The sequence below is a fragment of the Megachile rotundata genome, chromosome 16 (genome assembly GCF_050947335.1).
Source record: "Megachile rotundata isolate GNS110a chromosome 16, iyMegRotu1, whole genome shotgun sequence".
NCBI lineage: Eukaryota > Metazoa > Arthropoda > Insecta > Hymenoptera > Megachilidae > Megachile > Megachile rotundata.
The window spans coordinates 10,774,108-10,788,836 of NC_134998.1; the positions used below are offsets into that span (position 1 = coordinate 10,774,108).

At 36.7% G+C, this 14,729-nt stretch overlaps 4 protein-coding genes across 9 annotated transcripts in view; 2 read left to right on the plus strand and 2 right to left on the minus strand.

Annotated features, from left to right (window-relative positions):
* LOC100877788 (uncharacterized) overlaps positions 1-291 on the minus strand; it is an 82,185-nt gene extending 81,894 nt beyond the window's left edge. Inside the window, exons 1-2 of the mRNA XM_076541410.1 lie at positions 154-291; positions 3-81 (exon numbers count right to left, since the gene is read on the minus strand). Of these exons, the coding sequence (XP_076397525.1) occupies positions 3-39 (37 nt within the window). The 5' untranslated portion in view covers positions 40-81; positions 154-291. The remainder of the gene's footprint in view (positions 1-2; positions 82-153) is intronic.
* Positions 292-323: 32 nt separating this feature from the next.
* Positions 324-1,644, plus strand: Brms1 (breast cancer metastasis-suppressor 1-like protein). 3 transcript variants are annotated; one of them, XM_076541425.1, is made up of 3 exons: positions 324-445; positions 821-1,038; positions 1,135-1,644. In XM_076541425.1, the coding sequence occupies exons 2-3, from the start codon at positions 821-823 to the stop codon at positions 1,607-1,609; spliced, it is 693 nt and encodes a 230-aa protein (XP_076397540.1). In that variant the 5' UTR covers positions 324-445; the 3' UTR covers positions 1,610-1,644. The 3 variants fall into 3 exon arrangements, with proteins under 3 accessions (XP_076397540.1, XP_076397539.1, XP_003705306.1); XM_076541424.1 differs by lacking the exon at positions 324-445 and adding an exon at positions 453-562 and having other exon boundaries at positions 817-1,038; XM_003705258.3 differs by lacking the exon at positions 324-445 and having other exon boundaries at positions 652-1,038.
* An 831-nt stretch (positions 1,645-2,475) lies between these two features.
* On the plus strand, positions 2,476-5,160 carry Eno (alpha-enolase). Of its 2 annotated transcripts, none has more exons than XM_003705257.3 (7): positions 2,476-2,634; positions 3,173-3,275; positions 3,350-3,523; positions 3,600-3,757; positions 3,837-4,137; positions 4,204-4,490; positions 4,563-5,160. In XM_003705257.3, exons 2-7 carry the CDS (start codon positions 3,213-3,215, stop codon positions 4,882-4,884), a joined length of 1,305 nt encoding a protein of 434 aa, XP_003705305.1. In that variant the 5' UTR covers positions 2,476-2,634; positions 3,173-3,212; the 3' UTR covers positions 4,885-5,160. The 2 variants fall into 2 exon arrangements, with proteins under 2 accessions (XP_003705305.1, XP_012145253.1); XM_012289863.2 differs by having other exon boundaries at positions 2,633-2,772.
* A 112-nt stretch (positions 5,161-5,272) lies between these two features.
* On the minus strand, positions 5,273-14,685 carry LOC100877253 (facilitated trehalose transporter Tret1-2 homolog). Of its 3 annotated transcripts, XM_076541418.1 has the most exons (12): positions 14,377-14,685; positions 13,229-13,420; positions 11,041-11,583; positions 10,518-10,692; positions 9,363-9,498; positions 6,930-7,138; positions 6,530-6,799; positions 6,211-6,433; positions 5,958-6,154; positions 5,709-5,888; positions 5,497-5,631; positions 5,273-5,439 (listed from the first exon to the last, which is right to left on the minus strand). In XM_076541418.1, the coding sequence occupies exons 3-12, from the start codon at positions 11,055-11,057 to the stop codon at positions 5,365-5,367; spliced, it is 1,617 nt and encodes a 538-aa protein (XP_076397533.1). In that variant the 5' UTR covers positions 11,058-11,583; positions 13,229-13,420; positions 14,377-14,685; the 3' UTR covers positions 5,273-5,364. The 3 variants fall into 3 exon arrangements, with proteins under 3 accessions (XP_076397533.1, XP_012145258.2, XP_003705316.2); XM_012289868.2 differs by lacking the exon at positions 13,229-13,420 and having other exon boundaries at positions 14,377-14,503; XM_003705268.3 differs by lacking the exons at positions 13,229-13,420; positions 14,377-14,685 and having other exon boundaries at positions 11,041-11,911.
* Between the last annotated feature and the right edge of the window lie 44 nt (positions 14,686-14,729).

A 14,729-nucleotide genomic window follows, 5' to 3' on the forward strand; every position in this document is an offset into this window, starting at 1 on the left:
ACCTGGTTGATTTCCTTTCCTGACTACGAGGAGTCCCATACACACTTCCTAGTAATAGATTTCTGCTACCCTTTTCTTTATCTGCAAAATTTTAAAGTACATAAATTATCCTACAATTATAAAGAAATATAACCGTAGACATTTTTCCTTTACTTATTTATAGCTAAACTTTTGTCAGCCATTTATTTAATCTTATTGTCAAGAATTCTTAACGTTTCTGTCACGAAAGTAATTTTTTACTTTCCTAAAACATAATGTGCAGTAGACGGATGAAAACATACTACGCATGTTTTATAGAAACATGAACGCGCATGCTTCATGAAGATACCGCATATTTAGATATACAAATGGTATATTCTGTCGAAAAGGTGACAGGCGTTCTTGTTTCTTGATAACAGTTATTTCAGACATTGCTTTTGCAAAAAAAACATACGATTATTTTGCAGTAAGTATGCCTTTCAATGTCATGTAAATAACGATGCCGTTACTTGTTATAAGACTGCAATAAATCACTGTGACAACTTCGATAGAATTATCCTGAATTTTCGATAACAGAATATCGGTATTCTTTAAAACAAATTTTACATTTTAATATTAATCAGAGCTTAGTGATATTCTTTTGTAATTTCTTACTTATTATTGCTATAAGTGTAACAACTCCTGTGATAATATAAACAGATATTTGAGGTTATGTTACTGCAATGTTTATATAATAAAATTAATAAGTTGTATAGCTCTGTATATGTTTTCGAAGTTGTAAATGTGTCATGAAATCAGTTTTTATTATTTAATCCTGTAAATGAGCTTAATATCTAGACAGATGCCAAGTGTTAAAGATGAATCCGAAGCAGAAGGAGAAGAAATGTCACATGACAGTAATGAAAGTAACCAGAGCTCTGCGTCGTGTGACAGCAGTGCAGAACACACAGACAGTGATGACTCTTCTGAAATGGATGAAGATGAATGTGAAAGGAGACGCAACGAATGCATGGAAAATTTAGTCGACTTAGAACGACAATTTACTCTTCTTAAAGAGCAGTAAGTAATAATTTTCTACATTACATTTAAATTAGTACCGGACAAAGGCATAGTTCATCGATGTTTACTAACATATAATTTAAAAACAAATTGCAGACTTTACCGTGAAAGGATTACTCAAGTAGATACGAAATTAGGAGAAGTAAGAGTTGGAAAATCTGAAGAATATTTGATACCATTGGAACGTTTGAAAGAAAACATGAAAACAAAAACAGAAGTAGCTGGAATATTGAAACAATATAGGCTTCAAAATATACAGAATAAGTTTCTGGCAGAGGAGCAGGCTGCACTACAGAATTTTGAAAGCGAAAAAGAATTAATCTGGGACTGCATTCATAGTGACTTACAAGAAAAAATTCGCAGATTAGAGGAAGATAGGAATAATGTTGATATTCATGCAGACTTATGGTTAAATTCTAATGGTAGAAGACGCCGAAATCATACTGAAAGAAGAAGGGCAGTTTCTGTTGCAGGGCCTTACATTGTTTATATGCTTAATGATGCAGATATTCTTGAAGATTGGGCATTGATTAAGAAAAGTTTAGGTAGTCGAAAGACTGAGATAATTTAATAATATTTGAAAATATAGATATATTTTTTCAATAACATTATTTTAATTATGTTAATATATTATCCTTTCATAAATCTAATACATTTAAGTTTCTTGAGAAATTATTATATTCATTTCACAGTGTTATGTTCCTTACATTTGCAATACTTATATAAGGTGCCTTTGTGTAAAATATGTACTTTGATCTCTACAATTTCAGTTCATAAACGACTGAATATATGTGACTTATGAAGAAATTCTATAATACAATATTTATGCCTTAGGAAAACAAATCAAGGACTAATGAAGGTTAATTACTCCTTAATATGATCGTAAATGATCGTATTTGAAAACTTGTAATACTTACAATTAGTTACAAAACAGTAATTTAATATTTAGTGTACAAATTTATTTAAGTGTATTACCTGAAATTAATTTTATTTATAATAGATTTTGTAAGAACTGTCTCTTGGAATGCAGTACTTCTGTTATCGAAATTTGTTCATAAAATTACATATGTTTAAGTAACAATTCTTCCAATCATATAATGTAATTCTACATGTACAAATTGTATCATAATAACTGAACATCTTTCATATTTTTGAATAAACTTTCAACAAAAATAATCTCGATATTTATTTATTGATTAATCCAAAACCAAAAAATTATTTTACTTTGCATTCGCGCCTTTTGAAGGCGCCATCGCAAAGCACGAAGAATATAATGCCAAGATGGTCAATCATAAAGAATCTTATATGCGGCTATTTGCTATTCGACGTCAGAAATTACATAATTTTTATTATTCAATCGTACGATAATTTTAAGCTATATATAATAAATATTTAAAGTCTGCTGTTTCGAATCTGATTCTTATAATATCGCTTACTATTGATAATCGACAAGTATAAGTCAGATTCACACTTCCACGATTTCATACGTGCAATTGATTCGCGAGATTAACGCTGTGCTCGTGATTCGAGGTCAACTGTAGGACAGAATATCATTCTGTTGCGAGCGTTGTAGAAGGTTGTTGATCGTTGCATTAGGTGAGCAGATTTTCTCGAAGTTTTGTTCATTATTTAAAAAAGATCGTCTCTCCAAGAATCTTAACATACTGTCGAAGAATATTACGCTGTCGTCTGCACATTTTTGGCCTGCCTTTTTCTCAGGATTGCTGAAAAAATGTTCGTAATACGTGCCGCATGCATTAACTGCCGAAATTTCACCGTAAGGTCATTACACGTGATATTTCGAGCATATTGGAGTCGAGTTGCAAGTATTTCAAATCGTCGAAATAAAAGATTTAGCGATTTTATTTCAATTTCATTTCGTTTCTTCCAGTGACCTTGTCAAGGTCAAGCAGTGTCATATTTCGGAAATATGTACATATTTCAATTCCTCGTATATCTTTTTCATCAAATACCTAACGTACTTAACTTGAGAATAGCAGCGCTATCGAAGTTTAAGGTTAAAGAGAGACAATATATTTTTAGAACTTGTGTAGATTTTTTGTTCGTACTACATGTTACTAGCTTTACGGTTGCCGACTAATTATTCTGTTATTTTTACATCATTCTGTTTCAGATTACTCATTTCTAAGTACAGTACAAAGTCCAGTCAGAAAATGCCAATTCAGAGCATCAAAGCACGTCAGATCTATGACTCCCGTGGTAACCCCACTGTGGAGGTAAGATATGAATTCAAAATTTGATTATATTTCTTTTACATCCAAGATAATTTTTCTAATTATGCCATTTACAGGTTGATCTTGTAACTGAAAATGGACTATTCAGAGCTGCAGTTCCATCAGGTGCTTCAACTGGTGTTCACGAAGCTCTGGAACTTCGAGACAATGACAAATCGAAGTACCATGGAAAATCTGTCTTCAAAGCTGTAGACAACATTAATAAAACCATCACACCTGAATTATTAAAGGTATTTCAACAATTAAACAATTACTTCTAACTCTTCAGACCCAATGATTCACATAGTCAATTCATTTGTTGTGCAGGCAAATTTGGAAGTCACCCAACAAACCGACATTGATAACTTCCTTCTGAAACTCGATGGCACACCAAATAAGTCAAAGCTTGGTGCAAATGCACTTCTTGGTGTTTCATTGGCAGTGTGTAAAGCAGGAGCTGCTAAGAAGGGAGTGCCATTGTACAAGTAAATATAGCTTTTGGTTCATGCATGACACATAAATTTTAATAACTGGCTGCCATCATTAACTCTTTTCTGATTACAGATACATTGCAGAACTGGCAGGAAATCCCAACATTATTTTACCAGTTCCAGCTTTCAATGTTATCAATGGTGGTTCTCATGCTGGAAACAAATTGGCCATGCAAGAGTTCATGATTTTACCTACTGGTGCTGCTAACTTCACCGAAGCGATGAAGATGGGTAGCGAAGTTTACCATCATCTGAAGGCCGGAATTAAGAAGAAGTTCGGTCTTGACGCCACCGCCGTTGGAGATGAGGGTGGTTTCGCTCCAAACATCTTGGAGAACAAAGAAGCCTTGAACTTAATCATGGATGCCATCAAGGTTAGTGTTGTACTTTGCAGTTCACTTAACGTTCTTGCATGATTACTAATCATTACGACATTGTAGGTCGCTGGATACGAGGGAAAAATAAAGATTGGTATGGATGTCGCTGCATCCGAGTTCCATAAGAACGGAAAATACGATTTGGACTTCAAAAATGAGAAGTCTGACCCAGCCACATACTTGGACCCGACAGCCTTGAAGAATCTGTACTTGGACTTCGTCAAGGAATTCCCGATCGTTTCCATTGAAGATCCGTTCGACCAGGACGACTGGGAATCCTGGACCACCATGACTGCCTCTACCCCTATTCAGATAGTGGGTGATGATCTTACCGTCACAAATCCTGAGAGGTACATGTTTAACTTCTAATATCTAGTTAATTCAAATGTATCCACGAATGCTAATGTCTTTATATGTTACAGAATCAAGACAGCTATTGAAAAGAAAGCCTGTAACTGTCTGTTGTTGAAAGTCAACCAAATAGGAACCGTCACAGAATCTATTAATGCGCACAAACTTGCCAAGAGCGCTGGTTGGGGCACAATGGTATCTCATCGTTCCGGAGAGACAGAAGATACGTTTATAGCTGATCTGGTCGTTGGATTGTCGACCGGTCAGATTAAAACTGGCGCACCTTGCCGTTCCGAACGTTTGGCCAAATATAATCAGATTCTTCGCATCGAAGAGGAGTTAGGTGCCGCTGCTAAGTTCGCAGGAGAAAAATTCCGTAATCCTCAAGCTTAAAACCTCCACCCAGTTCCTTTTAATAACACAAAACTCTAGTTGTTGTACAACTAGCCTAGTTAAATACGTATACGCTTAGAGGTTATGCGTATAAGTATGATACATAACAATAAGCAACCAGTGAAGAAGTTTAATTATGAAAAGTATTGTTAACTGTAAAGTTATTGATTATAAAGTTATTGATTATTTAAATAAAGTTAAAAAATAATATAAAATATGTTGTCAGGAACAAAAGAAAAACGAATAAAGGTATTACCTACTGTGTATTGATAGAAACTGTTATGTAATTCATTACTAAACCTATTCTAATTTTATTTCAAATATAAGTTAAATACAAATGCATAGCTAGCACATATTAAGATAAGGAAATACAATGTTATAAATAAAATTAACTAGAAACACGTAATCATATATTATACAATATAAAATTATATAACATTTCAAGACATTTATGTACAATTTTACATACGTTTCGTAACACTAAACTTTATTAATGATGAACGCATCATCCTTTCTCCTTTCCCTTGATCTTGTTACCCAAAGTAAATTGTCTTGCTGGAATAAAAAATAGAATAAAAAATATGTACAACCCAAAGGAAAAAGAATATATACCTGAAAATAATTTTCAATTTCTTCAAGAGTACGATTTTTCGTTTCCGGTAGAGCAAGGTAGATAAATACTGCTTCTAAAATGGCGGCACTTCCAAAAATGGTGAAGATGCCGACGACACCCACCGCCTCGCACATCTGTTTCAGTAAATACACGAAAATATGGAATAAATGAAAGGTTTAAGATCAAATTAACGAAAAACATAGTTGCATACCGTAGGGAAAATTTTTGTAACTACGAAGATGAGTAAATTAAAGAGGAAGTAGTTGCAGCCACCACCGATTCCCCGCGCTCTTTGCGGAAGTAGCTCGGCAACCATTAGTACTGGAAGTGTCATGAGGCCCAAAGTGTTTGCACCGACGTATAACAGTAAACAAATGCCAATGACATAAATCTGAAACACATATAAAATATAATTTTAAATATTAATGTTACATATGATTTTCTTTTTTGAATGACGTACATCGATAGAAGATGGTCCTTTCGACAAAACCATGTAACCCACAAGAATCAGCGAAGCAACAGCAGTGCCCAGAGCCGAAAATATTCCCAAACTTCTTCTCCCTACTCTCAATAATAAAACACTTGCCATTAAACTGAATAATAGCCTGACAATCCCCGTAATTACAGCTGCCACATAATTATTCACGATGTTACCACCTGCAAACGATTAAAACTGATCACTGTTGAATTTTCTAGACTCAAATTTTTCTTACCAACTGCTTCAATGAAATTGACTGCATAGAAGACAACGACGTAGGTTCCGCTAATTAATTGCAGTATGTTGAAGATATTGATGATGGTCAAAGGCTTCAGGACGCTCGGATCAAGAATGGTGGAAACTGCCGCGGAAACTTGTTGAAGCAACGATACATTAGCAGTTGTTCGTGCCAAGTCCGTTTTTGCCCTCGCTTCTAAAACTGCTATCTCTGAGTTAACCTGGAAAATAAAGTATCTACAATCTTCCAAACTTAATTAGGAAATTTAAATTTCCTCATTCTTTTTTAGGTTTTTAGAAAATTATTTTTGGGATACCTGTTTAGAATTTCCTCCCCTCAACCATAAGAGAGCTTTCTTAGCTTCGTCGGGTCTGTTCCGTCTTACTAGCCACGCTGGACTTTCCGGTATCAAGATTAGAGCGATCAACGCCATCGCCGGAAGTACAGTACCGCAAAGTGCCACAATGTTCCAAGCTAATACGGCCCCTAAGGCGTATATTATGACGATACCGAGGCAGTAGAAGGTTAGTGTGCTTCCTGTTAGAATTCCGCGGAGTCCTGGATCCGCCATTTCGGCTAACAACACCTTGGGATCAAACTTAAACTTCAGAGATACAGGGATTTTCGAATTAAAAGATAAAATATAGTTAACGATCAGTACATTAATTTGTAAAAGAAATGAAATAGATTATAAAATATTTGTGGGAACGAAATACCTGAGCTGGCACCGCCATTAGACCGATAGAAAAACCGGAGACGATTCTTGCTGTTAAAATGTAGGGGATGTTGTTGGCAAAGCCCATAATAATCCACCCGGCACAGAGAGGTATGGCTGAAAGTCGCAAGGCACCGCGTCTACCGATCCCATCTAACAATGGACCTGACAGTAGGGAGCCCATAGGTGATGCAAGGCTATGTACCGAAGCTGCAATATAACAAATGGAACAGATACTTTGGACCTTAGAAAAAATGAGCCTTCACAATTTTACCTAGAAACTGTTAAGACTTAAAAAAGTCTCTATGGTTAGACCCTAACTAAAAGATTGCCTTAAATATCTCTCCATGACGTCCCATAACATTGGCGGCCCATAACAGTGTCCCTATAGTGTCCTGTTTATCTCCAAACTAGGTCAAAAACCAAATGAAATAATGACGTTTGACCTCAATCATACGGAAACCTAATGGCCCAATTTTGTGCCCGAATCAAAGTGTGACTCAGCAGACATGAAATCTTCCTGAGGACACTGCACACCTGTTATGTCATTTACCACTTAAAATAGATATCCGGGTGATAAAAATCCCTTATGGTTACACTTGGCATTGACTCTCATTGGTAAAGGTTATCCAATCAGACAATATGTAGGTCAGCCACAACACGCGACGAATCGCCAGTCATCAGTCTGGTTAAACGGTGTGCAACATATTTATGGCGCACCCTTGAACTTGTGGGCTGGTTCTTGAACTTTCTCATACAGTTTCAAACGCGGGAAGAGGAATTTAGCAGACCGTAAGTTAACGTTGATTTTGGGAAATTATTAGGAATTAGGAAGTGGGTTCATTAAAGAGGACATCACTCTGGATTCATGTTCCTTTAGTAATTTATTTGTGTGTGATTTTGAGTAGAGACTTTTATGACGAGATCAGCTGTTAGGTTAGAACCTAACTTAACATAAAGTGAATGCAACATATATTGAGTAGATCAATTTAAATAATATAACTTATACTTGAGCTGGGTTGGGTAGCTTGGAAGTGAACCTAGCTGGACATAACCTAACTGCAACATAACTAAGTAGATCAATCTAAATTCCCCAATTCCCACATTCCCCAATTCCCACATATCCCAATTTCCACATTCCCCAATTCCCACATTCCCCAATTCCCACATTCCTCAATTCTCACATTCCCCAATTCCTACATTCCCCAATTCCTACATTCCCCAATTTCCACATTCCCCAATTCCCACATTTCCCAATTTCCACATTCCCCAATTCCCACATATCCCAAGTCCTACATATCCCAATTTACACATTCCCCAATTCCCACATTCCCCAATTCCCACATTCCTCAATTCTCACATTCCCCAATTCCCACATTCCTCAATTCTCACATTCCCCAATTCCTACATTCCCCAATTTCTACATTCCCCAATTCCCACATTCCCCAATTTCCACATTCCCCAATTCCCACATTCCCCAATTCCCACATATCCCAATTCACACATTCCACAATTCCCACATTCCCCAATTCCCACATTCCCCAATTTACACATATCCCAATTTACACATTCCCCAATTCCCACATTCCCCAATTCCCAGATTTCTCAATTCTCACATTCCCCAATTCCCACATTCCCCAATTCCCACATTCCCCAATTCCCACATTCCCCAATTTCCACATTCCCCAATTTCCAAATTCCCACATTCTAAATAACGTAATTGATACTTGAGCTGGGTTAGGTAATTTAGAAGTGAACCTAACTTAACATAACCTAACTGCAACATGCATTGAACAGATCAATAATAAATGAGATGAGTGATATTTGAGTCGGGTTACTTAGAACCGACCGTAACCTAACCTGACCTAACCTAACAGGCAACTGACATAGAGTTCATATGAAACAAGCTAATGTAACTAACTCTTGAATATCAAAATATAAAACCAGACTCCAGTCGGGTTAATAATAATTTTTAACTAGCAGTCAGACTACAAAATGGCAGCGTTTCAACCAGAGCCATTAAAAGTCCAAGATTTGTGCGATGTTCTTTCCTGTACAATTTTTTACTTGAAACTTCGCTTGGAACGGAGTTCCAGCTCGATCAGTTGCCAAAATCCCTCTTGTTTCCTTAAGTTTCATCACCCATATTGAATAGCCAATGATCGTTACCCGACCTGTTTCAGATTTATTTTATATTACATGAAACGTAATTTTTTCATTGAGTAGATAGATTAAGCGATCATCAGTCGATTTAGAACCTTCCCCATTTGTCTCTTCCCCTCAGTCATAATTGAATCACGTGACAGGAGAGTGTTAAGGAGTCATATGCCTGCTTTCTAGCTCTGAACAATGCTCGAAGGTAACAATATTGTGAAACAAGTTAAATGTTTGAATCGAAGGATAAAGAATATTGGCTTTGCGACGATATACATACCTATCCAAGATCCGAGCTCTTGATCAGCATGCATTGTACCATTGTCTTGAGCTAATTGTGGTAGGAGAATGGCGCTGTAACCAATTGGCATTCCTCCACCGGTTGCTAGTAACAAAACTGCACCGCATACTAAACACTGGAACAGAGTTTACGAGATGAATATTTGAGATTTACGTGTCGTTGCAACGTTGTTGGCTGTAATTGATGCAGGCCTGTTTGGAAATTATTGATGTTTGTTTATTGGGGACTCTCGATATATTGCCGTGGATGAGGAATTGTGGGAGTGGGTGTGTGAAGGTTTGGGGAAAGAGGAATTTGCCAATGTAATGGGAGGGAGAATGAAGGTTTCCAAATTAAAGAATTTCTAAATTCTCAAATTTCCAAATTCTCAAATTTCTAAATTCTCAAATTTCTAAATTCTCAAATTTCTAAATTGTCGAATTCTCAATTTTCCAATTTTCCAAATTTCCAAATTTCCAAATTCCCCAATTCCCACATTCCCCAATTCCCACATTCCCCAATTCCCACATTTCCCAATTCCTATATTCCCCAATTCCCACATTCCTCAATTCCCACATCGTCCAATTCCCACATTTCCCAATTCCCACATTCCCCAATTCCCACATTCCCCAATTCCCACATTTCCCAATTCCTATATTCCCCAATTCCCACATTCCTCAATTCCCACATTTCCCAATTCCCACATTCCCCAATTCCCACATTCCCCAATTCCCAAATCCCCCAATTCCTAAATCCCCCAATTCCCAAACCCCCCAATTCCCAAATTCCACAGTTCCCAAATCCCCCAATTCCCAAATCCCCCAATTCCCACATTCCCCAATTCCCAAATCCCCCAATTCCCACATTCCCCAATTCCACACTTCCCCAATTCCATCATTCCTCAATTCTCACATTCCCCAATTTCCAAATCCCCCAATTCCCACATTCCCCAATTCCCAAACTCTCCGAAATCCCAAATTCCCTAAATTCCCCAAATTTCCAAATCCCCTCCCAGTATATTCCAAAATAAATTTCTCACGTCCCTCTACCATTTACCAAAATGAACTAATTTGCAACATTATCCTTCCACTTACTTTACATTACAATAAAAAAAGAACATGCCAAAACATACTTCAACTTCTCTTTTATTCTCACCTGTGCAAATACACCTTTAGAATTTGACGAATATTGCGGTAGCTCGTTTCTGTCGTCGAATATCTTCTCTTCGTCGTATGTATTGTTATTTTCAATATCTTCGCAAACATTTTCGGCCTTCGTCACTTTCACATAATCTACCGAACGATAGCCGAGCATCGAATGACTCTCTTCGCTAAAAATGTATTTCAGTAAACAAATTAATCAACCATGTCATATTTAAACAAAGTTTCTTATAATTTAATTAAAAATTTCATTATACCACGTTGCGATGAATTCTCTTAATCAAATAAAATCTTTATATTTCTATATGTACAGATTAATTGCCTTATTTGTACATACATTTTGTATATAAAAATAATTTATATTCTTTCAAAATTTAAAAAATTAAGAACTGTAGAAAATTTGAAGGTTAAGATTGATTATTAACAACAGGTTGGATTATTGTTCTAATTGGACAAAATTTTATATGTAATAGACAGTTTGTAGCCGTCACTACTTTTACATTAAACTGCGAACTTACGTTTCTGGTGGTGCCATGACTGGATTTTGAATTTAGAATCCTGTAATTAATTTTTTCACTAATACGATTTACACTGTTTACAAGCTTTTGTAACTTCTTTCCTTTTCATCCCTTAACTTCTTTTTCATTTTACGTTCACTTAGTTCACACATATATTTCTTTTTCAAATCGAGTTTAACTCGTCACTTTCCTGCAGTATTAACCCGTTAAATTTCTAGTTTCAACGAAGAAATAAAATAAAAGACTGCCAGTTAAAGTTTTCAAGGTTGCTCCAACGGGAATCTGCAGATGAAACTTTCCGGAAGAAGCTGGCTGCTTTTAACGACGCGCTCTTCAAGTTTCTCCGAGTCGAACGCTGCCATAAACGAATTGGTATCATGCGAGGCGTAATCAACGTCTAATGGCGCTTTAAATTCCAGACAATTCGTTTCGATAAGATCTTTCGGGATTGGACAATTTAATACGAGGTGATTGAAAAAAATCGAGTTCTTGGTAGCTGTGAATGCGTCCCTTTGTCACGATATTAATCTTGATGACGGTTAACTGTAACGAATGAAAGTAGCCCGCCTTTACTTGCTTCTGTACAGGCGGTGTCAAACGTGAGGACTTCTAGGAGTAATATTTCTTCATTTATTTTTATTGTACTGATGTTACGCCATCAGTTGGCGTGTGAAAAATGTTCTCAAATTTTTATATTCTCAGATTCCTGAGTTTCTATATTTTCAATTCGAATATTGGACAATTCCTACATTTCCCAATTCCACGTTCCCCAATTTTCACATTCCTCAGTTCCAATATTCCCCAATCCCACATTTTTCAATTCCACATTCTCCAATTCCCACATTTCCGAATTCCACATTCCCCAATTCCCACGTTTCCTAATTCCACATTCCCCAATTCCACGTCCTCGAATTCCCACATTCCCCAATTCCAATATTCCCTAATTCTCACATTTTCCAATTCCCACGTTCCCCAGTTTCCACGTTCCCCACTTCCCACATTCCCCAATTCTCACATTCCCCAATTCCCACATTCCCCAATTCCCAAATCCCCTAATTCCCACAGTCCCCAATTCCCACATTCCCCAATTCCCACGTTCCCCAATTCCCTCATTTCCCAATTCCCAAATCCTCCAATTCCAAAATCCCCCAATTCCCACATTCCCCAATTCCCACATTCCCCAATTCCCACATTCCTCAATTCCCACATTCCCCAATTCCCACATTCCCCAATTCCAATATTCCCTAATTCCCACATTTTCCAATTCCCACGTTCCCCAGTTTCCACGTTCCCCATTTCCCACATTCCCCAATTTCCACATTTCCCAATTCTCACATTCCCCAATTCCCACATTCCCCAATTCCCAAATCCCCTAATTCCCACAGTCCCCAATTCCCACATTCCCCAATTCCCACGTTCCCCAATTCCCTCATTTCCCAATTCCCAAATCCTCCAATTCCAAAATCCCCCAATTCCCACATTCCCCAATTCCCACATTCCTCAATTCGCACATTCCCCAATTCCCACATTCCCCAATTCCAATATTCCCTAATTCCCACATTTTCCAATTCCCACGTTCCCCAGTTTCCACGTTCCCCATTTCCCACATTCCCCAATTTCCACATTTCCCAATTCTCACATTCCCCAATTCCCACATTCCCCAATTCCCAAATCCCCTAATTCCCACAGTCCCCAATTCCCACATTCCCCAATTCCCACGTTCCCCAATTCCCTCATTTCCCAATTCCCAAATCCTCCAATTCCAAAATCCCCCAATTCCCACATTCCCCAATTCCCACATTCCTCAATTCGCACATTCCCCAATTGCCACATTCCTCAATTCCCACATACCCCAATTCCCACATTCCCCAATTCCCACATTCCCCAATTCCCAAATCCTCCAATTCCAAAATCCCCCAATTCCCAAATCCTCCAATTCCCAAATTCCCCAATTCCCAAATCCCCAATTCCCAGATCCCCAATTCCCAAACCTGCAAGTTTATCGTGCATCCGATGCAATTTGACAAGGTTCAATTGAATGCAATCTTGATACTGTTCAGCAGCATGCAATTCAGTTCAATGATTTTTAAGTCTATGTAATGCACTTCATATTTATAGTCGATAGAATTAAATTCAATTGAACGCGTTTCGATTCGGTCATTGATCCAGGATGTCCGTCCGATCTTACCCGATGTGTCCCGAACTTTACCGATTACGGTAATTGGTCTGAAAATCTTGATATCTTGGTAATTATTTATTTTAGGACTTGTATACCCTTGTCATTTTTTACTTGGTACTCTCTGGTAAGAGAGGTTTGGAAGTTGACTCTCGTTACATGGCCGTTTTCACAGTGTTCCCAGTACATTCATTTCTGGCAAGCCTAAATTAACCAAATTTTAACATTTATAAATTCGTAAATTAAATTTGTGAACTTACTTTTGTAAATCTAAGTTTTGTCAATCATTTGTAAAGTTTTATCAATCATTTGTAAAGTTTGTAAACTTTACGGCAAAATAACGAGAGTTTGCTGTGCCAGGCATTCGATAATCTAACGTTGCTTCTCTCATTAACGATGACTTGCGGAAACTTCGATTGTATGACATTAAAAAACGTTCGTTTCGTCATTCGCGACTTTTGAGTAAATATACTAACATGTTTACAATTTCGATGCTTAAGTAATGGTTACGCAACATTCACAAAGTTCATTAGCACGCAAGAAATTCATTATTGAAATCAGAGTACGCTTTGAAATCCACGTGGCTGCCACTCGAGTACTCTACGATTTTCCAAAATAGAACTTAATAACGAATATTGTAAACAAAAATATTCCTCGTGTCGGATTCTAAATTTAAATAAGGAACGACCAGGCTATTCAAATTTAATTTTATCTGACATTTATTTTAATTTTTCTACGCTTCAGATTGTAGCACCAATCTTTTGCTATTATCACTCAATTTTAAGTCATTTAATAAAATTAAAAATTTATAACATTTCCGTATTTTTTTTTATTTTCGAACAATTTATTTGAACAATATTCTCAAGTATTATCTGAATTGAATTTTGAAATTTGTTCAAATTCTTTACTCGCTCGAAGACAAATTCAGTGAGAAAATTTCAAAATAATTAAGTTAGTGAAAATATGTGGAGAAAGGTATTGAAAGATTTCTAAAAACAAATTAGCATTTCTCATGCATACAAATGAAGAAACTCCTTCTTTGACAAAACACGTGAAAGTCCAAGCTCAAGAAACTCAAATAGAATTATTTATAATTTTTGAACTTCCCCCTTTACAAATAATTTTACATAAACAAAAAATGAACAAAAACCTTATTTCACCTCTCAATTCACAAGAATGTTTATACTTTCTCATCCATAATCAACAATGAATTATTCATTCACAGTACACATAAATTCCAAACACATAAATTCACGTGTCTTTCAAACACTTTCGCACTGAAACTTGAATCAAATAAAACTTGCATTAAAAGGAAAATGACAAGTTTACTTTTTTCAACGCCAAAGGAACTCGCACCACAATTTTTCTATGCAGTCACTGCCTAACCGTGGACAGAAAATTGACAGATGCGAAAAAAGAGGAAAACGATAAGCAATTTTATCGTTAGATAAGCACCAGGGACTGGTTTGCCTTGGGTCACGTTAACTGAACTGAATGAAGCATTCGACTGTCG

Excerpts from the sequence above, each read along its gene's own strand:
- Brms1 (XM_003705258.3), top strand. The coding sequence starts at position 800 with ATGAGCTTAATATCTAGACAGATGCCAAGTGTTAAAGATGAATCCGAA. Across the intron at positions 1,039-1,134 it reads TTTACTCTTCTTAAAGAGCA|ACTTTACCGTGAAAGGATTA; the intron begins GTAAGTAATAAT and ends AACAAATTGCAG.
- Eno (XM_003705257.3), top strand. The coding sequence starts at position 3,213 with ATGCCAATTCAGAGCATCAAAGCACGTCAGATCTATGACTCCCGTGGT. Across the intron at positions 3,758-3,836 it reads AAGGGAGTGCCATTGTACAA|ATACATTGCAGAACTGGCAG; the intron begins GTAAATATAGCT and ends TTCTGATTACAG. Across the intron at positions 4,491-4,562 it reads ACCGTCACAAATCCTGAGAG|AATCAAGACAGCTATTGAAA; the intron begins GTACATGTTTAA and ends TATATGTTACAG.
- LOC100877253 (XM_076541418.1), bottom strand. Across the intron at positions 6,800-6,929 it reads TAATGGCGGTGCCAGCTCAG|GTGTTGTTAGCCGAAATGGC; the intron begins GTATTTCGTTCC and ends TTTGATCCCAAG. Across the intron at positions 6,155-6,210 it reads CAATTTCATTGAAGCAGTTG|GTGGTAACATCGTGAATAAT; the intron begins GTAAGAAAAATT and ends AATCGTTTGCAG.